Raw genomic sequence first — 26,987 nt, 5'->3', positions numbered from 1 at the left:
TGGGGGGTAAAAGCTTTTAACTGAAAAAGTTGTATTAGGTGGCACTCGCTCATAAAACCAATGGTTATGAAATAGAAAGTTTATGAACAATCAGCTGTACATGTGACATTCAGATGTTATAAAATATAATTTAACAAGTTTTCAGAAATATCCAAACAGAAGACTTACAAACCTCAATATTCAAAACAATACATAAACATTCTGCATGTTCACCCAAGAATTTACAACACCCAAGTACAATATAGAATATGAAGTGGTAAGTGCATACATGATGTTCAACTCCCATTTCACCCCAACACTCCTAAACATTTATTAAAAATGACCGATTTAACCTGAATTGAAACCAATTCCAGTAAAATTATGCTAGTAACAAACCCATAAGACAGCAGTCTTAAGCTCTGGAAGTGAAAGACTTAGCAAGACTTACACATTAAACTTTCAAATCTAAGAATATAGTGTTCCAAATTGCAGTGTTAGAAGTTCTTTGTTTTCTATTTTTTTTTTAAAGCACAAGGTAACGGTACGGCAGTAAGTTACACATCTAGAAGAGGCTAACAGGAGAACACAGTAAATCTGCACGCATGTTTAGGGACAACGTAAGCTGCATTTACCATCAACATGACAAACCCAGGGTTACATTAACAAGGAGAAGGACAGCTTTGCCAGTGGGGTTAGCATTGTTTAAGTGCCCTTTGCTGTTACAGGCTTCAGTGGTCTTCCCCATTTAGCTGCTTTACATGTCCCCACGTACAATTTTCTTTTTGATGCAGCACTTGAAATGAGTCTGGCAACCATCTCTGCACACTGGTACATGTCCTGCAGTAAGAGATGGGGGGAACTGGGCTTGTTCAGCTTGTGGAAGTGAAGGCTCCAGGGGATCTAGCAGCAGCCTGCCAATACCAATTAGGGGGCTACCAGGAAGACAGCCAGGCTCTTCCAAGAGCAAAAGGGCACAAGATGAAACAGAATAACAGGCCAAACAGGACAGAAGGAAATTTTTTTTCGATCATGAGAGCAGTTAAACAGTGGAACAAGTTACCTGAGGTTGTGCAGGCTTTCTCCTCTTCAGCTTTTCAAGACTTGGCCAGGTAAACCCCTGATTAAGCTGGTCTGAGCCAGCCCTGCTTTGGGCAGGAGGCTAGACTAGAAACATCCTGGGGTCCCTTCCCACTTGAGCTAACTTATGATTCTACTTAATCTTTTTGTGGCACCCTTCCTGAAACCAGGCCAAGCAGATAAACTACTGCGTACAACAAGCATTAGGGATTTAGACACCTGAGTTTGAAAATTATGCTTTCAGTTACACACGAACAAGATTTCTATGTGGATCTGCTCTTCCACAAGCCATATAATCAAGAGAAGAACAGAGATCATTGTCAGATACCGTAATATCCTTTAACATTACCGGATGCAACATATATTATCTTTCATGCAATTTGACCTGAACTTGAAATAGACTAGAAGACTGTTATTTCTATAACATTATAAATGAGCGTTGGCTATGACAAGTGTTAAGTTATAAACATATTCCTTATGCTTGCCTAAACTCATGGGTTTGTAAGAGTCATCAGATCTGCAAGACCTCCCTAGCTAAACGCTACTACGTCCAAATACAGAATAGCAACATAGCGTGCTGTCTGCTCTCTGCATGTCTAGAATTACTAGTGTTTTAAAACAAGTTTAATGTTTAAATCATACAGGTCTCATTAGAAGTTCTACTGCTTCAGCAAAGCCAGTGAGCATAACTCACAATTGTGATAAGAATGTTAGTGTTGGGGAAAACCAAATGAATGTTTTGATGTTTCTTAGGTGATGGGTCATAAAATATAAATAAGCGTTATCAAATGTATCTACATTATCAAATTTATCTATGTATACTGAGATATTTGTTATAGGGAGTATACCGAACGGTCAAATGAATTCTTGAAAGGGACCCCTGAGAGAGAACAGGTACAACCTGACTTTTGATAAGAACCTGAAAACGTTGAAACGAGTTGAACCAGAACCAAGGAGCGGAGAGAGCATGCATCGAGTGGGAAAGGTGAAAAGTTTAGCAGAGAGGAAGACTCCTTACTTCATCTGGATGACCACCTGGACGACTACCAGAGGGCACCACGCATGTGCAAATGGGAGGAGAGCTAATTAGAATGAAATGCGAGGCTGATGTTGCAACCTGTAATGAATATGTATACCTTACGTAATGTTGAAGGTATAAATAACGATCGGGATGTAACGGGACTTGAAGCCAGATTTGGGCACCTGGCCCGGCTTCCAGCGCTGAATAAAGCACCTTCATATAATCACTTGGTGGTTATGTGATTGCTACGCTAACAAGAACACTGCTCCCTCATGTAATAAACTCATTCTACATTTCTAAAATTTAATTTAAAAAATGACTACAATTGCACAACACATAAATAAATGTATTTTCATCTTCTGGAGGCCACTGGAAATGTAATAAACTGCATATACCAGAACATAAACTCTGTTCAACTCTGCCATCCTGAGATTCATGTACCCAGACATTGTCTGATCCTACTTCAGTCACAGATAGGCTTATGAGGACCAACATTTTGTTCCTTCCAGTGATTTTCACATAGAGCCAGAGCAAATGAGTATTTGCCCATATACAAGATTATTTTATTGGTCATAAGCACTATTCTGAAATATGTTAAATCACCACAATAATTTCAAAGCTACTTTATGTTTACATGTTCACAGACTGTATTTTTGGATGTGTAAAACTCCTGTAAACATTTGATAGTACATAAAGACAGGAACCTTTAGCATCAGTAACATCAAAAGAAAAGCACGTACAGTTTTTCCTCCAGGCTGAGAAAAAGTACACAGTAAAAAGGAGATTGTTACTACATAAAATATATTTGCACTGCTGTTAATAACACTTCCATTTATCAGTTCTCGCTGCTGACTTTTGTCAAATTAAAGTCCCAACTTTGCAGACACTTCTGTGTAAGTATTAATATTATGTGTGGGCTTGGCATTTTTAATTGCAACTACCCTCTCAGATTACAACCTCGGAACAGATAATTAATACTAGATTCAGGTAAGTAGCTAAGATGCTAAAAGATGCTAAATAGTGACAAATCTGATCATTCAAAGAGGCTGAGAGATGACAGTGTAACACTGATTATCATTTTAACTTTCCTCTTAATGGTGTATGACCAGTGATGCAAAGACAGGACTCTGCTTAAGCAGAGAGCCCAGGCTCACATGCAAGGACAGGAATGGCAACGGAGACCTCTGGTGGGAAGAAGGAGAGAAGCAATCTGGAAGTGCAAAAGTCACCAGCTGTTTCTCCGAGGTGCTTGTTTTCTGAAGCAGCTCTCCCATCTGTAAACTTTACACTCATACATACACAGACAAAAAATAATCAGTAAATGGTCCACGTCACTTGCTTGATTTTGTTTGATATGACTAGCTGCTCTAGAACATCTCGGGAGCGATCTACAAAAGAAAAAAGGAATTTCTTGTTATTCCTTCTGAAAATATATTGCTGGTTTGATCACAATTACACTTTATGTACAGCAGTAGTAATTTCAAACCATTCTGTTCTTTCTCCACTCACATAACTGTAAAGTATCACCAAACAGCCAAACATAAAAAATGTAGATAGGTATTGGGAGAGTAAAGTCTCTTTTTTCTTTTAGAATTTAATGAATACACTCAAGTGTGATGAACTTCTGTGTCCTGCTTTTCTGTTGGGCTTCATTTAGTAGGTTTCATAGAAGCAGTACATCTTTCAGAGGGTTAAAGAAGAGGAAACTTCAGTTAACTAGACAGCAAAACCACACAGGACGGTGAAGAAAGCCTTGCTTATTCATATCTGCTTAAGTGGCTTATTCTTTGTATAAGTTTCAATAAATACACAGCTGTTGCATTAATGTAAATTACATTTTAAAAACAACCATTTCTATCACATAAAACTCAGGAAAAGCTATGGCTCTTATTTCAACTTTCTTGAGCATATTTAGCACTGTGTAATGCCAATAGCTTAATCTTTTTATGACTTCATAGGACTTTGTTCTAGATTGCTTTGATACAAAAGTCAAAAATCTAGTTTCATATAGCGTATTTATCAATCTATGAAGTCTGTTGTCAGGCAAGCAAGAATGGGAAAGTATGTAACGTATCTGGAAAACCAAGAATGGAAGAGATAACAGCCAGGAACCTTCGGAAAAAGCTGTTCTGTACCTGAATCTGCAATTGATCAGTCTTTGCTAATTGCACTGTAATGACACTACGTTAGTGACAAAAATGTGAGCACAGTCTAGGACAGTAGTAAAGATATATTAGGTTGTAATTTTTAAATATGGTAAAATATTTTCCTGAAGTCTTCTCATCTACTCTGGGACTCCATCACCATGTTGAGAGGAAAAGAACAGCAACAGGAAAACTCCCTCTCTGGAGGCTGCCAGGTTTCAAAGCAAAACTCTCATCTTGCTTTGAAAACCTCAGTGTGCATTTATTACGTTATCTAGCAAGTTATTACATGTATTGCATAATTTGCAAAGCATAGTGTGATTTTCCAGTGAGCAAGAACATACTGTCAGGAAGTCATTACTCTTTGTACTCCCTGCATCATTTGACCCACCTGTTATCAGTGGGCATCCATGAAAGAGAAAAATGTGTATCTTTGGACAACAAGTCAGGACTGCTTCCACAGCAACATCAGTCAGATTTACACAGCGTTCCATGTGGATCTCCTGTCATGAAGATAGTTTAAAAAAAAAAAAAAAAACGCCTATCAGAGAACCCAGTTTTGGAGGTAAAGCTTTCATCTGCCCAAACATCTTCAGAGATCCCCACCCAGAAGAAATTATGACCTCCTGTTCCTCAGTGCACTGATCCCTTATATGATCCTGTAGTGACCAGGAAATGCTCAGGAAAATTATGACAGCTTTTCTATCAAGTGTCAAAACTAAAAACATAAAGCTGACTTTTCTCCACATATATATCTCAATGTATCTCAAATGCATGTATCATTCAAGACAACTGAAAAAACTCTTCAGTGAGATTCTACAGAGTTAGAGATTCATTAGTTTTCCTACGACACACATTCTCCTTCCAATTTGCTGTCCAGGAGAATAGATTCCAGACCGATTTCTGAGTTTTCCCAGAACAGGCACGATTCACCAGTCTCCACTAGAAGAAGTTCTATATAGTAAGAAGTTCCTAAAAGTACTTCTTCTATGACTAGACACCCATTCCCTTTGTTATTGTTATCTTTGTTCCATGGATTGGAAGGAGAGAAAGTTTTTTTCCAGCATCGCATTTGCAGCAATCACTCTTTGACAGTCTCCATATCTGCAGTCATCCTCCTTCATTCTGATAGTTCACCCCTACGGCTTTAACAGGTTATCATCATTTTCTTGGTCTTGTTGTTAAAATGGTTGTTCTTTAGACTACTTCATGTATCCAGAAAGACAACATACAAGGAGAAATGCAAAAAAGGGAATATCAGAGCTAATAGAAATAGTATCTGGAATAATATTCTTTGGGTGCCCCAAATATGCAGTGTTTTATTGTGAAAGTCTCTTTCAAAATGATGAACTCCAATGATCTTGAAAGAAAACAGAAGTGAAAAGGACCTTTTGTAATAAATGCAATCTTGCACAGAATGACGACACACAAAACAAGAACTGTATTCACAGAAGCAAGATACACAAAAACTGGTGTATGTATAGTTCTTACTTCATTATAATGAGTAAGTGAAGCATGGAATCTGAATGCCTCTGAATGAAGTAAAAAGATTTATAAATCTGCCTGTTAGTTAAGAGCATTTTAAGACACTAATTTCACCGTGTGCCTGACATTAGATCATTGCACCGTAGCCTTATGACATGAAGCAGAGGTATGAGGAGCATGACATAAACAAAGAAAAGAGTTAGACAGACGGTAGAAAATAATTCCACATTTTCTATTAAGTTTTCCTCAGTGGTTATAAACCAGAGACCTAAGCTTTTCTAGTTCTTTGTACCAACAACATCTGTTTTAAAAATCATGTGATTTCACAAAAAAAAAATATCTTGCTTTATTAAGCGGGACCCCTCCCCCTTCCAAATGCAAAAGCATTTAAGTATATGGCTTTGAAGAAAGTACTAAGCAGAGGAAAACAAACAAAATCCATACTACTGTTAAGTTTATCTCCCTCTGTATCATGTCTATCCTAAAGGACCTTTAAAAATGTCATCGAGGAGGTACATCCCAGTCTTACATACAGGGAAGTTTTGTCAAGAGACAAAATGGCATGACTGAAATTTTCCACTAGTTCTTCTGAAATCAAAGCCAGCATTATGGAATTCTACCATTATATAACAAGGGACAAGAAAGTGTATTTTTTGTACAAACACACTCGCATGGGCTGTACAATTAGCCACTTTTTAAACAAGGCCTCATTTAAGTTAGAAATCAAAGGTAGAACAATTGATGCAAGAATCTTTAGGCTCTAGCAGATGTAAACAATTTTATTAGACAAACTGAGGATTTTCACATTATTAGTTCTATTTATGATCTCACTTTATATCTCGATAGTAAGCATGATAATCAGACACTTTTCATTTTAAAATACTTTCTCTTCTAAACAAAGTCCTGCTATGGTTTTAAACTAAAAGAGGGGAGATTTAGGCTAGATGTTAGGAGGAAATTCTTTCCTGTGAGGGTGGTGAGGGACTGACACAGGCTGCCCAGAGAGGTTGTGGATGCCCCATCCCTGGAGGTGCTCAAGGCCAGGTTGGATGGGGCCCTGGGCAACTTGGTCTGGTGGAGGTGTCCCTGCCCCTGGCAGAGGGGTTGCAACTAGATGATATTTAAGGTCCCTTCCAACCCAAGCCATTCGGTGATTGATTTTATACAGTCTTTTACCTTCTTTACCTCAGCATTGCTTCTCTTTGCCAGTCTGCCAAGTTACAGATTCATGGCAGTCCAGGGAATACTTCAGAATTTCCAGGAAAGGTGACTAAGATATGCAAACTTAACGCCAAAAGGCTTTAAGTTTGCCATGGAGCTGTCTTCTCCACTGGGAAGGATTAAAGACCTTATGAGTCTGAGGGATTGTCTTGTACTCTTTAGATCTACTTTCTATCATGACTTCTCTCTCTCTTCCCTTCTGCATGCATTAGAAGTATTTTCCCTGTCCCTGGAGTTCCTAGAAGCTTCTGGACTTACTTGTGCCCACCACCTCAACCTTTCTTTAATACTTATAGATAAAGCAGGTCTTATATAAGCTACCTAACTTGTTCTTCCTGATCTACTACTGCTTCCACAGGCATCCATGCACAGTACATCTGAAAGAAAACCTGTACGCTTTCAAAGAAATAGTAGCAACAGCAACACGACCAGGAAATACCAGAGGCCACATTTCATAATTTGGCAATTTTAATGATAAGTAAAATGTGAACTGATTTTCTATTGTTTGAAGAAAAAGGGCTTATACATAAGAATATAATTCTCTGTACATTTTGGACAGTAATAATACAGAAGAGGTAAGAGAATACTGACAGAGCAAGTGCACTAATGTTGTTAGAAAATAATTCAAAACTTCTCTAAAAACACCACCAGTTAAAATAAGCAAACTACAGTCGATAGAAGATAACTCATCTTGAAAAGAAACTGTGGTTGTCAAGAAACTGATCTGAGGCAGTGGTACAGAGAAACAGAAAATAAGTATTTAATTCATAACCAAAACCAGGGCAAGTGTGTACACAACAGTAAAATTCAATAACAAACTTCCTTCAGAAGAAATAATAATAATGCTACTAATAGTAGAAATGCAGGTATTTGCTTTTTTCATTTCTTTGTTCGGTTAAATAGCTTACCTTTAAATTCTTTGAACACACTCCACTCACTAGTGCTATAACGCCATCATCTGTTACCTAGAAAAAAAAGTTATTAACACAATGGATTAAAGCTCAATTTTTCAAGCATGGCTATTTGGGAAACATTTGTATAATAATTTATTCACTCCGTGCAGTCACTAAACACATCTACCATTACTATATTTTCTTCCCAACTAAGTTTGTAGAGAAAATTATCCTAGTATGTTTTTTCCTGTCTATTAAGTACTTGCATTATACTGCCATGTGATCCACCCCAGCTTTTCTGCTGGGATGTTTCCAACTGTGTAACTGCTATTTTGTAGCTTCATTGGCTCATTTAACACTACTACTGTCTGGGCATGACATTTTTATTTATAAGGCACTTCTGCTCTGCCTAGACCAATTTCCCTGCTGTTTTCATGACTGCTAGAAATGTTCTTGAAGGAAGTTCCTCCATTAGAAAAACAAAAGTAATCACAGCAGGCTTCTATCTAGAGTCTTACTTTTACTCAACCTGAAGCAAACCAGCTACTTACAACTAAATTCCCTCAAACAAGCAGTCAAAGCACTCATCATACTCTTTCACTGAAAGGTTTATTGAAGTGATTGGCTACTGAAAGCCACAAAACAACGATTACCTGCAAGAGAGAAGAGAAACACAACAGACTGTCTTTTCCTCAGAAAGACAGAAAGAATAATTTACATGTTCTCTTCCAAATTCATTAAACTTCCTCCCCATTTCCGACAGATGTTGTATAAGACAACTGGAATAACAGTTATCAAATATACACAGTGAGGCTCAACCAAATATGACAGCTAGAATCCAGAGACCACAAGACGTTTCTGTTTAAGACTTCAGTACTTCCATTGCACAAATTGTCTCATGCCTACTGGCCATCGATTGCAAGTCTGCTGTACAGAATTGTATTAGTAGGGGTCAAACCAGTGCAAATGGAGAATGAACAGGAACATCCCAGTGTAAAGGTACACAAAGGGCTATAAGAATAGCAGGTATTGTCAGTATCTAGCTTAGCACGTCATCAGGCTGACAGCACATTTAGCTTCTCAAGACACCCACACCAGGACACAAAGCACAGTAAATGAGTAAATTCTAATAAATCCCATATGTGGAACAGAATGGAGAGGCTAATCCCTGTCGTTTCTTAAAGGTTATAAAATGCCACATCCTAAACCAGTACATCCTCACCAGCTTAAGAACAACTTGAGTTAAGCAATGAAGATTTGATAGCCTGTATCCCCTTTTTGTCCACGTCATCAAAACAAACCTTGACCACACTTAGTGGTTGGTGCCTGAACACTGGAAAGACCATCTGAATGCTCTCTTGATGATTGTGAGTATATGGTTATGACAGCACGAGAGCACCAAACCAGCTCTCATTAAAACAAAGGCCCCTCACTTCCCTATAAGGGGAATTAAGCATTGCTATACTACTCCTGTGGTGTTGCAGTACTGTTTCCTACACTATCAACTATCTAGCTGAATTGTCTGTAATACTGCAACTGCCCATCCTCATCAGGGGGTACACTCCCATACTGAGGATAAACCACTTACAGTTCGCATCGAGCCATAAATATATCAGCTTTTTGATATAGACTAATTGTCACCAAACTCCTGCACAACTAACAAAGGCTTACATATTCAGGTAGCAGCAGTTAAGCATATAAGCAACCCAGTTGTGTTCTATATGAGAAGTGTCTGGATAGGTAAAATAGCTAGCCAGCAACATTCCTGCTTTTGCCAACACATTTTGCAGAGAATTAAACAGCCCTGCACAGAACTGTAGTTTGCACAGCCCCTTCAGGTAAGTTTCCTTCTGCAATTGTTTGCCATATACTGAATCAATGAACATTACAGAGGAAATGTACTGCATAATTAGTGCAGGGATTGGGACTTATGAGCCTGTATTCCTACCTGTTAACACTTCTGGGATTTAGAGCAGACTAGAAGTACAGCCGAAGGCATAGGGTTTGTGTAAAAACCGTAACTCCTCAGAATGGTAACGTAAGCATGCTTACACATAAGCATAAACAGATTTCTTATGCAGTCCCAGGCTAGAGTAGCAGAATTCTTCAGGCCAAGCTTCTATTTATACATTGTGTGTATGCAGGGGATACAGAGCTACACCTCCTCCTAAGTTCAATCTTTCCCTTGCCTTGCCCACCCTATTATTATTTTTGTACCAGTCCTTGTAACTTCTGCTTATTGTGTTTCATCTCTCTGCAGTCACCAGGCAAGACTACTTTTAGAAATGGTTACACCACTCTGTGGCATTTGGCCCCTTTGTAGTCTAGCTTACATCTGTTTCCTTGAGCTTCTAGTGAGTTGTGCCCTTCTTCGCCTGCTCATTTACTTCCAACTTCCTCACTGTCTTATTCTTTCACACAGGTTTGCCAGTTCCACTTATTTTTACTGTTCATTCTGGCACTCAAACACAAGAACATGGTGAGGTCTTGGAATCTCTACAGGCATGAGTCACCCAGGTTCCCCCCCTCAGGCTGCTCATCTGTAACAAGCAATATCACAGGGAAATATTTTAAGCTTACTTCATTGATATGTTTCACATATTTCAGTACAATGAAATTCAGAATTCTAGTGTTTTATCACCGTATGACTGACGATCAGAAAGGAACAAAAGATGCTGAAACATCTAGTTATTCAAGAACTTTTCATCTCAAGTAAAACATATACTGGGAAACTTATCTGTTTCACATAAAGGAATTAAGGAGGTAGGAAAGGGAACTAAAGTTTGAAGAAACAGAGTTAAGTTTGAAGAAATAGAGTTAAATGATACCAATAAAAATTACCAAAGAATAGGAAAAAAACTCTTGATGCCTTACCTCTGGAAAAACTTAAAGCAGAAGAATAGCATCTAAAATATGAACCTGTTCCATGTTTTCCAAATCTGACACTTCATTATGAATGCTCTGTGTATGACTCACATTCAAGTAATCACTCACCACCACAGCCAACTGCACGCTACACTTCATTATCTCAACAATTCCTTTCATCCACTTAATTATCTGACTATAATTATAAAGCCAGTCTTAGTATTGCCATTGCAGCTGATTCCCCCCTTCTTATGCTAAATACTAACCACTGTTAAATCCTCTTATCTGTCCTTTCCAACATTTTTAATGTTATTCTTTCCCTGTTGACTCCGTAACATAACTCTAACAAGCCATTCAGAAAGCAGAGTTGCTCTTGAACCAGAACTAGTTATGGAGTCTTTACTTCTACTCTGGGCTTATATTGCTCAATGTTCTATATTATTATTATTATTCAGGTCAGTTTGTCTTACCTAAAAGATTATGATAATTTTTCCAAGGTTTTATTTTCTTTTTAAGAAATATTTTATAACTTGAAGACAATGATTGTACTAAATAAAGACACTGAAAAAAAGTCTCCAATATGTGGTGGATACTAATAAAACATACATATTGTTAGCTCACAATATATACTGTAATACCAAAATGGTGTATTTTTCTGGTTACCGACATGCAAAACGTATCTATCTTTTTCTTTAAGAGGAGGAAAGTGGAAACAAACTGTGGTCTTAGACCTTCTTAGGAATAGATCTAAAAAAAATCCTGTTTCAAGTTTATCATGTCAACCATAAATAAATAAAAAAAGTTAACTAGCCAACTACCACCATAATTACCTGAGTAGATGAAAAGTCCACACTGTGAAGAAATTTGCAGTTTTCTCCTAGTGCCTGCAGAGAAGCATCCATGATGCCCGAGCAGTTGCCCAAATTCACTATTTGTAAGAATTGGCAGTTGAGCGCAAGAGCGAGAACTCCGCTGTCAGTTATGTCACAGCACCTTTTGAAAGACGCTTCACGCAGGTAGGGACAGGATAAGGCCAGGGCTATGATACCTATCAAAGAAACAGCAATTTAAAGAATTGGTCTTTTTAATTTTTTTATTATTAGTATTATTTTTAGCATAATCACCCTGCTGAAACCAATGTACTGTCCTCTGGTCACTGACTGCTCAACTTTCATCTCATGCCATGCCAGCAAGATTCTGCTTCCGCACAAGGAGAAAGAAAATGACAATACCAAACAAGAGTGGAAACCTGTTTAGTGGCACTGCTGAAGAATGCCAAAGTTGATAAGGATTTCTAAATGCTGAATTCCCTTCCATAGTGCAGAGGGATGCCTGAGGGATGTTATATACAGGAAGTATCATCTCAGTGAGTGCATGAAAAAAAGCCAAAGGTTTGAGATGCCTCTGGAAACGATGGTGCAGTTGCATCACAGTTTTGATGATGTGGCAGGTCTTTTGAAGAACAAGCTCCATGCATACAACTGAAGTATTTCAGTCACCTGGTCAGTATGGTTACACAGATAGTAGGTCCAACATGATGAATGGAAGCATGTGATCATAAAGGCAAGTTAGAGAAAAGCTAGAGGATGGGAAAAAATCAAGTTAAAGGACATTATGCTGTGCTGGAAAATGGGCACGTGAAACTTGAGGAAACAGAAGATGGATTAGCATGTTGGGACAGCTAGGATGGTGGTGGAGTAAACTGCTTTGGAAGAGAAAGGAGACAATAGAATAGATTGAGATTAGGGAAACTGAGGAAGAACAAGAAATTAGAATAAACTGTAAAAAAAAAAGGAAAGTTTTATAGATGAAGCAGAAAAAAGGAATAGATATTTTTGGACTTCTTTTGAAATATTTTGGCAGGTCTATGTGCGTGGAAAGTCCTTGCTAAGAAGTACTGAAAACATGGCCACCAGAGCAAATTCAGAAAATAACATGATACACAGTCTGTAATGAGGTAAGAAACTAAGATGCAGATCTAAGAAGAAAATAAATTTTAACATGTAGGAGGGAAAAATTCACTGGTCAAGCTGGGATGAACATAACTACTAAATCCTTACTGGGAGAAATCACAGACAACTACACCAGACTGGTGGCAGACACAGAAAGGTGCACAGACTCAGAAATTGAGGTGATATTCTGCTGGCTCCTGAAAGACTCTACTTGCTGGAAGGTCTGAACACTGGGACACGTTCACCAGTTAAGTGGTTTAACTTAAACGGAATCTGCTTGAGTAACTAGAGGAGCTGCATCGGCAAAAAAAAAAAAATAAAAAGCTTTGCATTGTAGAGTGATTGCCCCACAGGGCACAGCCCCACAGCACCTGAGCTGAGTGAGCAGAGCAGACTGATGGTAGCACTGGGTCCCACTGACAGTCCAGCAAGCATTAGACAGAAAAAGCAAGGTAATAGGTCATGTCCAAGGCAATTTTAAGAAATCCAAACTATAGTTCAGAAGCAGGACAGGAACCATGTACACCTACGACACAGCCCAGGCCAGGACTGAGGGCCCATGGGCAGCTGGTTGTTGCAGCTGAGAACAGTCATGGCCACGAAGGTCTGTTGGTGCCCTCAGAACCCTGAGGGCTGGCAACAAACAAAACATTGACACAAAAGTGTCAGAAGGTAGCCAATAAAACAAAAATACATGAATTACAGATGCAGTTCATGAAAAGAATTTGTTTTAGAGATCATAGAAACATGATGATTTCAGCTCTACAAAAAATTACATAATTTCGGGATAGAAATTAAAAGTTGAACGCCATTAAGATATTTTACTGCATAAAAAGTTCAAAGAAAGGCGGATGAAATAGTATTTGGGTCAGAATTACTTTGCAAAGAATGGTAGAAAAGATAGTAAGGGGAGATGAATTTAGATAGAGAAACAAATACTACTGGATACTGTATTAAAAGACACATGCTCCACATGTAACCTACAGAGCAAATGTTTCCTAGTAACGGTAGTGCTCAAATATTCATAGATGTGGTAGACAGGTTTCTTAAGAAAAAATAATCCTGTTACCAAATTATTAAGAGGTAACACTTCTTTAAACTGTTTGCATGTACATTTGAATAAGAATTGTTTCAGCTTAAATTAAAAGCTTTCTAACTCTGATTCGCAGTTTAAAAAGAGCTCAGTTTGTAAGCAGGAAAGTTAGTAAAGTTGAATGGACTAGAAACTTGTGAATAAAGAACTAGTCTTCCCAGTTTTATTTACAAAGTAATCAGGAATCTCCAAATAGAGGAAAAACAGACATAAAGAGCTCTATGCTTAGCTGGTACCTTAAGAAATTTACTAGGTAGCAGTGGACAGATGAAAGCATGGTGGGAAGACCATCACAAACTATATCTTAGTGGTCAAAAAGCATAACAATGAGGTGACATTAAAATCAGTCAACAAACTTAACTAAAACCAGTTTAACCTAATGCTTATCTTTCTACTTAAATATATCAACATGCAGTGGTAAGAAAATACAGAAAAGGCTGATCTAAAGCAAGGAATATATTAACTCAAAAATAAATCAATATTTTGCTTCAATTTTCAATAAGGTTGAGTTAATGATGGAACAAAGGAAAAAGTATAATAAAAAGACAGAACTAAACTTGTGGGAAATAAAACTCAGCAAACTTTATTCTTTCAACCCAATAGCTCCTGACACAACTTCAGACTGAAATCCCAAATCTTAAAGCAAGTTAAGTCTTTCAAGTCAGGGGAGATGCTGTAAGCTTGCTTACTAACTAAAGAACAAATACATTTAATTAACATAGGGGAAAAAAGTAATCTAGGAATTCACAAGCCTGAAACTTCAACCCCAGTGGTACTAGAAGGGCTCTGGAACAAATTTTGAGGAAGGAATAATTAAGATGAAGTGGAAAATATGACCCAATGTACCATAGTTTTATCAGAAAACTAGTGTTACAGTAACCTGATAGCTCTCTTTCATAAGATAATCGGTGCTCTAGGCCTATAATTTACACAGTTGAAGTTACTTTTAATTAGTATTGGTGTGACACTGGGGATTTCTTAAAGCAATATTTACCCTAGATATTTCTGCAATTTACTCCAATCTAGCAAGAAAAATAAAACAGAAATAGGATCCCACTTATCTGGCATAGATAACATACCTTCTGAAGTGATTCCCAATCTGTTTTCTTTGCAAGAATTTAAGTTGATTTTTTTCAATTGCTTGCAGTTATAAAGCTGCAACAATGCATTATCTGAAATATCACAGTCTCGGAGGTCTAGGGACTCTACAGCAGGATGCAACACCTGTAACAGAAACCTACCATTTCAGTCAAATGCTGCTGTGTCATAGACCATGCATATTTTAAAGCTGAAATACCTGTATTGTTAGACATCACATAGAACTCTTAAAATACTCGCTAGAGGATGGGGTTACCAGTCCTGACAACTACATCTCTAAAGAAAATATGCTACATTTGCCCCAACAGTATGAATGTTCAGCTTGTGATCACACCTAGAGTGGGAACACATTAACACAACTATTTAAGCAGTGTAAGTAGTATTCTGATGGTACAGTTGTTAACACTAGTGCTTCAGCCAGCACAGATATGTTTACTAAGGATAATATCCTTGGACTTACTAGCACAACTCTGATGGCAGAAAGCTGAAGTGTAAGTACTGATTGTAATCAAATCTTAAATCTGCTTAAGAGATAAGGGCAAGCTTCAAAGCTATTTTACCCCAGAGTATTTTTCTCAACTACACACACACTCTTTTTCTTATAAACAAGCAAACTTGTTATCATACCATAAGGATGTTTCAAATACTCATAAAATAGGCTCTTTAAATCCCACAAGACCACAGGTCTTCTTCTCTTCCCCAAGAGTGCAGTTATAAAGCTTACACCTGAAGTGATGGAAGCCTTCAGATTTTAGTAATAGCCACATATCTTACCTTTAATTTCAGTTTTGAGGATTCTCACTGATTTTTATTACATAATATTAATAGCCCCCTCTTTCCATTCCATGTGTCACTGTGCAAACAGTCTGTATCTCTTCTGACCAAAAGGTGAATGTTAGATCAAGTTTTGACACCACCTTGTGTTACTCCCTTCAGCTCGTCATTCCCTTCCTTATCTCACAAAGATAAAAGCATATCGTAAATCTCTATATGCAAGCAAAGGTAAGAGCATAGCTGACTAGCTTGCTAAAGGCCTACTCCTTTCTCAGCTTCACTATTCTAAACAGATATTACAAAGATATTATAAGGAATACTGTTCTTCTGTTGTGCAAATATACAAGATGCCAACGTTAAACAAGCCTGCTGAAAAAAGCAAAAAACTTTCAGTAGACTGTAATTGCAAAATGAAAGGCAGACATAAGGGAGGGTTGACAACTTTTTTCCTCAAATGCCAGAAGCCCCAAACACATCTCTTTATGCCAAGAAACCACCAACATATCCCATAATAGGCTTCTGAGTAGTTTTCACAAGAGTAACAATTTTTATTTCATTCATATTGCTGAATTCACATTTAATGAACAAATACAGCCAAAGCCAGAGAAGACGTGCTTGAAGCCTAAGTGATCATCAAAATTTATTCAAGATACTTTCCCTGACTGTCGGCTTTCTTTCACAATTCCAAATTGCCTAAGACACAATGGAAGTGAGCAAACCACTGGTTTTCATGTGAGAAATCTTATAAGAGATTAAGACTGCAAAAGGGGAAAAAGAACCATTAGGTGGATTCTAAATTCTAAATGAACAGCAACTTTAGCTACTTTAAAAAGACAGTATTATAGTAGAGTATGAGTTTCCCTATCCAATGATTTTTCACATGTTCAGTTATTACTTAAAGGTTTGCTTACTTTTGTTATTCACAGATTCATATTCATTGAATACATATACTAAAATCTAATTTGTCCCAGAGAGGTGGAATTAAGATAGAGTTAAGGACTGTTTTAATGCACAGGATATTAAAGTACAGACATTTCTTGTGGACAAATGCTGAAGTGCTTTATGTATCTTTATGGTAAAATTGAGCTGTAATAAGGAGCTTAGCATACATGCCATGGAAAGCTGCTTCAAGCAAAAAGTGGAGTAAAGAAAAAACAAGATGATAATACCAATCTATGCAAGAGTAGGAAGGTAAGAGATGAACAGAAGCTAATAAATAAGTGCAGGTGAACAGAATTTCCACTGCAAGAAGTTTAAACCTTAAATAAAATGCTGGACAACACCAAAGAAAGGATGCATGTAAAGGAAATGAGACAATATAGCTTGGAAAAATCCAAGAGAACCGTATTTAATACCATAATACTGTGGAAATTATAAAACAAAAGTGCAGGAGGGAAGCAGTAGCAGAAACAGGACATTCCTTATCCATATGGAAGCCAAACTGAGACGTTGCAAATGTACAGAACATAAAATACCTAGGTTATGTATGATGCAAGCAAGGAACAGTAAGAGCTAAACATAAGGTGGTTTTGCTACACTGAACAAGAAGAATATCTGCAAGATGAAAGAACAGAAAAGCTGAAGAGCAAAACAGTGTGGAGAAACAGTAGGAATTCAGAATCATAAAGGTGGCTAGCATTTAAAGAAATGTCCAAATGAGAAAAATAAACCTGGAAACCGTTAGGAAAGAAGGCTAGCATATACCATGTTCAAGAAATGTTATTACAGGTAACGAGAGGAGAGAATTGCAGGAAACTGCAGGAACAGAGAAAGGAAAAACATATGAGAAAAAGAACCAAAATAGAATATCCAAGTATCAGATGGAAAACATGGTTCCTAGAGAAGGCAGCGATCAACAGCTGAATGAAAACAAAGGCAGATGAGATTTTGCAAAGAGCCAGACAAAAAAAAAAAATAATAACTTAAGATATCCTCAGTCTGGGAAATAACTGGAGAGTTTAACTTTTTTTGTGCATGTATACACAGTCATATGGTTATAGTTATATGCTTATCTTAGGATGCTTAGAAAGGAAAACTTACTGAAAACCTAGCCAAAATCAAATTTTGTCAACACAAACTTGAAAAAATATGATAAAGAATACAATGACTCTGTTGAAGCACTTGCTATTTTTTTTTTCCCCAATTAAAAATGGTACATCCTAAAGATACAATATTTTGTTTGCAAGTTTTCCCACGCTACTTATGATTCTGCGTCCAATCTCGGTTTCACTATTCTGACTCTGAGAAACTGATACTGTTTGCTGCTTACAAGTTACGGGTAAAAGCAGGAATGAACAGGGAGTCATTCATTTCCTTTTTCACCAAGGTCAACCTTTAGCTCTCCTCATTTCTCACACCTCCCTGTGAAACTAAACAAGATAACAAGACAGACACCAGAACAGATGTGTCCCTCAATTTACAGCTGAAGAAAAGTCATTAACCAGTTTCATTTTGAAACACTGACAGACATCAGTGAGCAAAGGGAGGAGAGAATGTGAACCATCTATTTCTAGCCCTAGCATAATCGTATTTCAAAGAATCAAGATTTAAATAAATTGTACTGAGATCATGTGCTTAATGTCAAGAACATAACAGAACTCTAACAATTTCCTGAAATCCTTTAATTATAAAATTGTGCACTGGCTTTTTGAAACATAGTATACTCAATAACAGAGTGGTTTACAATAGTCTAGTTTCTAGTACTGAATTGGGGTGATGTAAGTCAGCTGATTACAGAGAAGACAATTATCTCTGACTGGAGAATGGGAGAATGTTTTTCATTTATTTGTCACTAAAATCATTATTTCTAATACAGAACTATTAGCATTACAGGGTGTAGGAAAAAGAAACAAAAAAAGGTAAAGATATGGACAGTGTAAGCAGCCCTGAATTTATCCATTGTCTTGCATAAAGAATTGCATTTAGTTCATCCTCATGTATTTACTACCTCAGACTACAGTTCTGAATGGATTCTTACCTCGCTGATATTTGAATCCGTTATTTGCCCTTGCATGCTCATTAATTTAATTAGTTTATCTTTTATGTTGGGTGGCAACGGCTTGATATCTGCAATATATCTGGAAACGTTCTTTGTCAAACACTGAATGCATCTGAAAGAAAGGAAAGATACAGTACAGTCAAACAAGGCATTACATATAGCAATCAAGCCTTCAGATGTCGAATTTTGCATCCAACTGTGCTGCTTCCAAACCTTATCATGTCCAGCTGTTCCATGCTACCACCAACTCAGTTTTTGCCCTTTTGGGTCAAGCAGCTGATCCTTCCGTCCAAGTGCTCCCCGAACAACTGCAGGTAAAATTCAGCCTCATTCACTTCTGCCACCACCACAGCTCACCAAAATCAGTTTGCTGGTAGCACATTTGTGAGCCCTAAGAAAAGCCCTTTCACCAGGTGAACCTCCAGTCAGCGGGCAATAAAAGCTGTAGTTCATACAGCTGGTTCCAGGGAAGGGACATCTTTCACCTCAGTTACAGAAGCGAAGGTTAAGATTACATTTTCAACTGTAATATTTTGTTCACTGCCTAGTTCACAGTAATCTCTTAACATGAATGGTGCTGTGTAACCCAGTGCTTAACCCTTCTAACCTTTTGCTTAAAACTAAATCTGACAGCAGAGGACTGGAAAATGTCACCTGACGCATACATTTTTGAGTCTTAGTAGGGGCCAGGAAGTTACAGATCAACGAGCCTGTGGTCTACAAAGTGGATTAGTCAAATAAAAATCTAGTGGGCACACAGAAAATATAACGTACAGGGGAAAGTGAATCCATGAGTTTTACAAGGCATTCAAAAAGCCTCAGCAACATTTCTTTAAGAAAGTAAGCTGCCCTGGGATGAGAAGGAAGGTTCTTGCACAGAGAAACAGCTGGTTGAAATCCTATTGCAATCAGAAACAGTGGTTGGTTCGATTCAGTATAGCCTTTGTTTTTTAGGCCTCCTTCTCCTTCCCCCTCCTCCAATATGCTTATTCTTCAGAATGGTTTATCAACCTGAAGAAAACAGCCTATCATGCTCACCAGGCTAGAGATTTTGAACAAAGAGTAACGCCAATACACACTCCTCCACCTGCATTTTCTGTACATGTGACATCCTGCTCTGCCTGCGCTTTTTGTATTCAAGGGCCAAAACTGTTTCTCTGTTCTGAGCAATCTGGTCCCCTGGCCAGATACGGAAACTTACACAAAGTTTCCACCATGAGATACTGCTCCGTCAGACATTGCAAACTAATCTCAAAGACACACAGGGCTGAAGCATTTACCCGAAACAGAATGACTGAATAGAAATACATTTTAACTGCCCTACTAGCACTGCAGAATGCTGGATAATGCTTTAAGATATGATTTGAAATCCTATACTGCCCCTGGAACTTTATCTGTGTGAATGCAAAAGGGATCGTTTCAGTCAGAATACAGTGTTAAGAGACTCCGGATGGAACAGAGCTTTTTGGAGAAACCATGGAGAACTTCACTTAGGCAAAATAAAACAAAGAGACCAGTATTGTCCAGATATACATGGAACAGTACCTATGTGGAACATCTGAAATAATGATTTTCAAGGTCCAATACACAGAAGTGTAATCACTTACACAACACTGAGTACTACAGAGGGACACCAATCACACAATCCTGTCTTTTTAAGACTCCTAAGGCACAGTAATGTATCACAGGATACAAAAAATGTTAGTGTCCCAAGTTCTGTAACTGCAAATTACAATCACGGACTCACTGAAACAGCAGACAATTCCAGGAAGAGCTTATGAATGCTTCTAAGCACTTACAACCATCACCACTCACTCACATGCTCTGAAACAACTGCTAGTCCTTAGAGAAGAAATTGCAACTCTCTGAAGGAAGAGTTTATTTTCAAAACCAAAGTCCCTAGGTAAGTTAGGAACATAAGTTAGCATGAATCTAACCAACATCCAGAGATAAAGGGAAAGGTAACATTTTGACTTCCAGGTAATGCCAAGACTTTAAAAAGTGTTACAGCAGAGCAAAACTAAAATTGAGGAAGGCTAGCACCCCACCATGCCCTGTTGCTTCAGCACATTAGTCCACATAAGCAATGGTGTGGTTTGAATTGACAGTTCTGTTATCTACTGATGATAGATACCCAAATTAAATTCCCTACCCCAACTTTTATTTTTAAATCCTATGCACAAAATTTGAAAGGAAACATTACTGTCCTACAGACCGTTCTGCATCTGTAGGATGAACACTTTCCTATTAACCCACCTTACCTGGAGCAACGTGGAGCAGCTCCTGTAACTGCACAGTAACTCTCTCAGCCCTAGCTGGCATCTATACTTCTGTCACCTGGGTGCATGCAGCAACAACAAAGATTGGTAAGTAAATAGTATAACGTATTCATCTGGCAGACAGACTTTTCCCAGTCTGAATGAAAAGAAAAACCAAAAACTATTGATCCTGTTTTTCATGGGCAAGGAAAACTGAGCAGTTTTCCTTGACCCGATAAAAGGCCACTCCTTTGCTCAAAACCCCAGCCCATTTTACCCTGCTCCACGTACCAGACTCGGAACACAAATTGTTATAGTTTAGACTCGTGTACAAAGTGTCAAAAACATACTTATTTGTTCCAAAAACGTCAAGAGGTGCAAAACAGAAAAGGCCCATGGATCTTTAAACTTAACAGGGTAAATGTGTATTTCCAATATATAAAACAGAAATTCAATCTTTATAGCTAATTATTCTACAGACAGTTTAGCTTACATCAAGGTACACCTTATACTAAGTTATGTCATACAGAAAAAAATAGTGGAATTGATGACAGAAGTGGGATGCAACAGAAGAAACAAACCAGAAGAACGGATACTAAAACGGATAACAAAATAGATGCATCTGTCCTGCGCTCCTTAGGATTAGATAATTTATATTCATAGCAAGACCATAAAGTGAGCTTTGTTCTGAAACTGAAGCTCTGCTTCTGCATTCAGTTTTCATTCATGCAGCTGTACCCATCTGCTACTGTTCTGATACCTTCCTTCAGACCTTAGTCTTCAAAAACCCTGACAAGGTGGGTAAAGCACTAACCTGCAAGAGGCTGGCCACCTGCTACTGACATCTGTTACACAGGAGCTATCTACAAACAACACAGGGAAACAGTCATATCTAAGCAGTACTTAACTTCACGTTCAGAACACTTCATCATCATGCAGTGACAATCTTAATTAAAACACCTTTTAATCTGTTGTTTGATCTGCATTGCTCTGAGTCTCGTTTTTGATTGTAGAAGCTCTCTTGGTTCTGAGTTCATGTGTGGGCATTAACAAGTTGTAACACCTGCCAGGGCTCTGCGAGCCTTGTAACAACATCCTCCTAGAAGTATGAGAACCGGAGCTGTTATCTGCCCCAGCTGCCTTCACTTCTCCCGTAAGCGTTGTTGCTGCCAGGCATCCTCCCTCCTTGCCAGGCCCTGAAACTCTGATGCTGTCAGTTTTCAACCAAGCATAATCACGTACTCCAACCACAATTTTGGTTTACATCAATGTGCTGGCCTTTAAACTGCATCAGCTGGGACTGCATTTGTTAGCCAGTCACTTCTCACCTTGGGAACAGTAACTTCAGAAAACAGAAGCTACTATAGGACATAACTTGAGGGGGAAGAAAAAAGTTTCTAAATATTTCCCCTATGATGCTTTGTGCAAGTGAGCTCTGGAGTGCTAAATGCTCTTTTGGGGTGGGGGGAAAAGGGCAGCAAGCAGCAGATACAAAGAATCAGAAGAAACACCTGTATATATACACTTTCAGGTTTGGAAATGTTAAAAATAATGCCCTTATTGAAGGGACTACTACACACACAGGTCTGTTTCAGTTCTTAGTTTCTGCTATAAGCTCTGCTAGTTAAAACAACAAGCTTAAGGGTTAGCCCAAGCAAGAAGCTTAAAGTGAAGATGGCCATCACCTGATTAGTGTAAGACACTAAACAATACACTAAAATTAATTATATAAAAACCAAAACAAAACAAAACTGTGTATTAATTTCAAGTATTCGACTTACTGGTATAATAGTTGTAATATTAATATAGGAAATCACTACAGCACTACTAATAAAGTAGCATAAAATAAGTTAGTATCCAATCAAAAGTAGAAAATGTTAAGAAGTATCAAGCTCCACAGTACATGTAAAGAGAAATTACTAGGTCTAAGATACAAAGCTAATCATGAGAACATAAGCATGTAATGTAATATATTACACAAATAATAAGGAACAAGAAAAGTGTGGCTGTTCAAGCTTTGAAAAAAGCAAGATAACTGATTTTTATCAGCAGATGAGCTGTTATTACACATCACTCAAACAGAATGTTAAGTCCAAACAGTGGCTGAAAAGTCTAACCCCAGCCCCCTTGTCTGTCCAACTTTTAACTGCACCTTCCTCATGCTGACTCTAAAACTCACAGTTGCACGGCAAGCTGTTCAGCAACTGATCTGAATGAAAATTCACCTGACTAAAACTGAGGTCATACAGTAACGCTGCCAGAACAAGTGGGTGAGGGCAGCAGCAGTCTAGAGTTAAACCAAATTAGACTAAAGTTTAATAAGGATGCCTGTAGTGGGTACCTGCAGAAGACACAGTAACGAGGAGACAGCGATTTCAAGCAGAATCCAATCAGTCTCACCACATGCCTAGGGTTTAGACATCCACATGTCAGTATGTGTGATTACTGCATAACTTGAGCACAGACCTGGACTGCCTTTAGCTCATTCCTATGGAGATGTGTACAAGCATAATGCTTTCGCTGAATCTTGACAAGTGCTAGATGAACTTGGCTGACCAACTGCAACGGAGAAGCGTGTACATGGCTCCAACTCAATACATACAGGTTATACCATCTACATCTCTTGTCTTGTCTCATCTCAATGCAACATTCCTTTACTTGGCAGCAGGTAAGATGAATAGCTGTTTGCTTCTTAGAAAATCTTGTCAAAGCTCTAAAGACCACAGCAACTGTGAACCTCACCTCTGATGCGGTCTGTGCAGCATGCTGATCAATGCGAAGGGGCTTGTCTGACACTGCGACAGCCAGTGTTCCCAGCACCACACGGCTTGTAGGATTACTATCATGTCTTCTACTCCTTTACACAATAAACCAGTTAACCAGCCTTGAGTGTCCACACCTACTGAGATCTCAAAAGAACCGGCACCTCCTTGGTACAGAACAGAACCCTACTTTTGGCTAGGGTGAGTCAAATAGCCTTTCTGAGCCTTTTTACTGGGCTATGTGTGTACCTACCATGTGAACAGCCCTTCTCTTGTGATGGCTGTCTACTGAGTTGCACGGAAGAATGGGCAAGCCGTCCTTTGTCACAAAGTGCACATCTGGTATGTATGTGCTAAACACACATTTATCATACAACACGTACATTTTAGCCACAGAGTAAATGAACTATTTCTGGCAAGCTACATTCATCCAGATAGAAGCAAATTGTCACCATATATTGTAGTACATAGAAATAATTGCATCTAAAAACAAAATACAAACTTAATTTTTGTGTCCTTTGTGGATACTAAGGGACTAACCCTGCTGCATTTGAATAGGGAGCTGCAATTTTAGACTACTTACTTCAGATTTGCAGAAAATACTCCATAAACAATGCAGATATATGGATATCAAGTTATGTCAAACCTTCTAGTTACTTTTAACTGTCTCTTGCCACTGAGTTTGAAATTTAGTTTGAGTAAAAAGCATAGTAATTGCATCCTTATCAAAAAACTGGCAGACGTTTTCAGAGTGCATTACTGATTTGAAACGTAAAGGATGAACCATTTAAATTATGTTTTCACTGTTATTGCACCTTATATGAAGGCATAAAACATTTACTGGCTATACCAGGGCAATGAAAATCTTATCTCCAGTGCCCTTAAAGAAGAATAAGTCTAACTATCATTTACTGTCTATTTGCTTCATCTGTCAAGCCAAGTATTTTAGCCCTATCCTTTCCCCATCTCCCTCCTAAACACAAAGGAACCTGACAGCACAAAAACCTCAAAGCAAACCACCACCCAGGGGTTTCACCAGAGCCAGCAGAAAGCAGGGGTCCTCAGGGGACCTCTCCGCACGCAGACTTGTCGAGGACCATCCTGCTACCCACCTGCCACACCCTGTCACCTATTCCTCACCTCCTGCCAGTCGTCTGCCAAGCCCTGTCACCCTCCCTGCCCACCTCTCAGCCGCCAGAGGCTCTCGCCCCTGCCAAAGGCTTGCCAAGAGCCCTGTCACCCCGGCCACCCCTTTTCCCCACGCCCGCCCCGGGAGCGCTGCCATTCCCCAAGGGAGGGCAGCGGCCAGAGCCGCCCGGCCGGCCCTCAACCCGCCGGCCTCCCCCGGGGAGAAGGGCCGGCGGCACTCACAGGTCCAGGAGGAGCTGGACTTCCCCGCCGGCACCGTCCCAACCGCCGCTGAGGCGGCTCATGGCGGCGGCGGGGCACGGGGAGTCGCTCAGGCCCAGCGGCTCCGGGGGACGGTGCCGAAATGGCGGCGGCTGCCTCGGGTTGGCGGGCATGATGGGAGATGTAGTCCCGCTGCAGGCCCGCGCGGCTTCGCCTCAGGGGGTCATGCTTCACGGAGTAGGCTGAGAGACTGTGAAAACCCCCAAATACCGGGACTTTAATATTTAGCATAGAGTATTTTCCCAAGCCTACATGAAGTATGGGGGACCTTGGGTAGGTTAGAAGGCTTCAGGCAAGGTGCCACGGCTGTTGTAACCGCGTTCTTTACAAAAACACATTTCCCTCTATTTTACTCTCGGTGAAGTCATACCACTGAAACACAGCAACAGCGTTCCTAATCCCCATTGACCTGCAGAATCTTTGTAGCTGCAGGTGATTCGCGGAAGAACTCTACAACTCAAAGCAAATGAGTTATAAAGTAGGTATGTGGTTTATTTCAGTGCTGGGCACATGCGGGATAGCCCCCAAGGCATATGCAACAATTTGCTCAATCGCGTTCTCATTTATCCCCTAAAATATTACATATGCATTAAGTTTCGCAGCACATCTATGCATATTCATTTCCTGGCTCTGCCTAACCCCACTTCATATGCTAATTATCTTATCAGTCCTTCTGCACTTGCGTAGTACTCTCTGGTGGTCGTCGGGATGAAGTAAGACATCTTCATCAGAGTTGAATTTTTCACCTCATCTCCTTGCGCATGCTCTCTGAGCCCTTGGTCACAGTCCAAACCATAAGGTTGGTTTGATCTGGTTCTCGGGGTCCCAGGGGCTCCTGTTATCTTGAGGCCTTGCAAGTGTGGCATTCTTTCATGCTGTCTTCACACATACATCCTGTCTTTTGCAAGCGCAGCACAAGCACAGTACATCACAAACGTAGTGCATATTAAGCAATGAGTGCTGTCTATGTATCCATTCATAATCAATTGCCCTCTAATTTCTAACCCCACGTCTCACAGGTTTTTTTCCCCTGCCTTCTTACATTTCTGCCTGCATAGACAGGAAGCACATGAAACCATCAGAGCAAGCTCAAAGGGGCTGTTCTTGGCTTCCCCCATAACAGCATGAGATACCTCCAAGGAGCAGAGGGGCCCTGGCTCCAGAGGCCACAGGAGTCAGTCAGCTTTAGCTGCTGTGAAGGGGTGTTGGTGTGTCAGGGAGCACAGGAGAGAGCTGCGCCTCCTCCTGTGCCTGGCAGCTTGGAGGGCTAGCAAGGCACAACATGGCTGAAGCCAAAAGCAAAATGTGCATTTTTTAAAAAAAAGAATTTATTTCAGCCTTGGGAAGGCAGAATCTCCCAGGCTGCTGGCAGGTACCAGCGGGCCTCCCATGTCATACCTTTTACACAAGAAATACAGCGTAGGCTGCCGCTCAAGGAGCAAGGCTAAGAAGTCCAGCAGACTCATGGGCAGCAAGAGCTTTCAGGCACCATCTCTGACAATGCTAGTTTAAATCAGATTAAAAGCACCCCTGCCACTAGCTACTTGTTCCCAACCCAGTGCTCTCACTGTTACAACAAATTGCGTGCCTGTGATACATAGTGAGCAAATACCCTCAGTTTACAAACAGCTATTTTTCTTGGTATTTTTCAAGAGATTCAAGTCACTGTTTGCTTCAATGAGGCTAACATCCTCAGGAGCTGCTTCTAAAGCAGTTCATGGTCTACCAAATTTCACTGAGCAGTGCTGTACGTCAAACTGAAACTGGCACCAGGGTACCTCAGCAGTTACACATGCTGATCTTAAGCAGATTCAACCACAGGCAGCTGCAGAAAGAACTTCAGTCACATCAGACTGAACATGGTATTTTACCAGCACAATTTCCCAGCAGGCTGTAACAAGATTCAAGAAGTGCTCAAGAACAAACTCTGCATAGATGCTATTATTAAGTTGGGCCC

The 26,987-nt window shown here is 39.4% G+C and overlaps 1 protein-coding gene across 5 annotated transcripts; it reads right to left on the bottom strand.

Annotated features, from left to right (window-relative positions):
• Positions 1–487: 487 nt before the first annotated feature.
• On the bottom strand, positions 488–25,167 carry AMN1 (antagonist of mitotic exit network 1 homolog). 5 transcript variants are annotated; one of them, XM_080553658.1, is made up of 8 exons: positions 24,992–25,125; positions 21,819–21,957; positions 18,580–18,712; positions 14,810–14,954; positions 11,516–11,733; positions 7,836–7,892; positions 4,613–4,724; positions 488–3,465 (listed from the first exon to the last, which is right to left on the bottom strand). In XM_080553658.1, the coding sequence occupies exons 2-8, from the start codon at positions 21,893–21,895 to the stop codon at positions 3,392–3,394; spliced, it is 816 nt and encodes a 271-aa protein (XP_080409784.1). In that variant the 5' UTR covers positions 21,896–21,957; positions 24,992–25,125; the 3' UTR covers positions 488–3,391. The 5 variants fall into 5 exon arrangements, with proteins under 5 accessions (XP_080409784.1, XP_080409781.1, XP_080409782.1 ...); XM_080553655.1 differs by lacking the exons at positions 21,819–21,957; positions 24,992–25,125 and adding exons at positions 23,601–23,767; positions 23,874–24,933; XM_080553656.1 differs by lacking the exon at positions 21,819–21,957 and having other exon boundaries at positions 24,992–25,167.
• Positions 25,168–26,987: the final 1,820 nt, after the last annotated feature.

The sequence above is a fragment of the Anser brachyrhynchus genome (genome assembly GCF_964034855.1).
Source record: "Anser brachyrhynchus genome assembly, chromosome: 1".
In the NCBI taxonomy this organism is placed as follows: Eukaryota; Metazoa; Chordata; class Aves; order Anseriformes; family Anatidae; genus Anser; species Anser brachyrhynchus.
This window is presented reverse-complemented; position numbering and strand designations above follow the sequence as displayed.

Coding starts and splice junctions, on each gene's coding strand:
- AMN1 (XM_080553655.1), bottom strand. CDS start 24,005: ATGTACGTGTTGTATGATAAATGTGTGTTTAGCACATACATACCAGAT. Junction 14,955..18,579: donor CGGATTCAAATATCAGCGAG/GTAAGAATCCAT, acceptor TTTCTGTTACAG/GTGTTGCATCCTGCTGTAGA. Junction 7,893..11,515: donor TGGACTTTTCATCTACTCAG/GTAATTATGGTG, acceptor TTTTTTTTCTAG/GTAACAGATGATGGCGTTAT.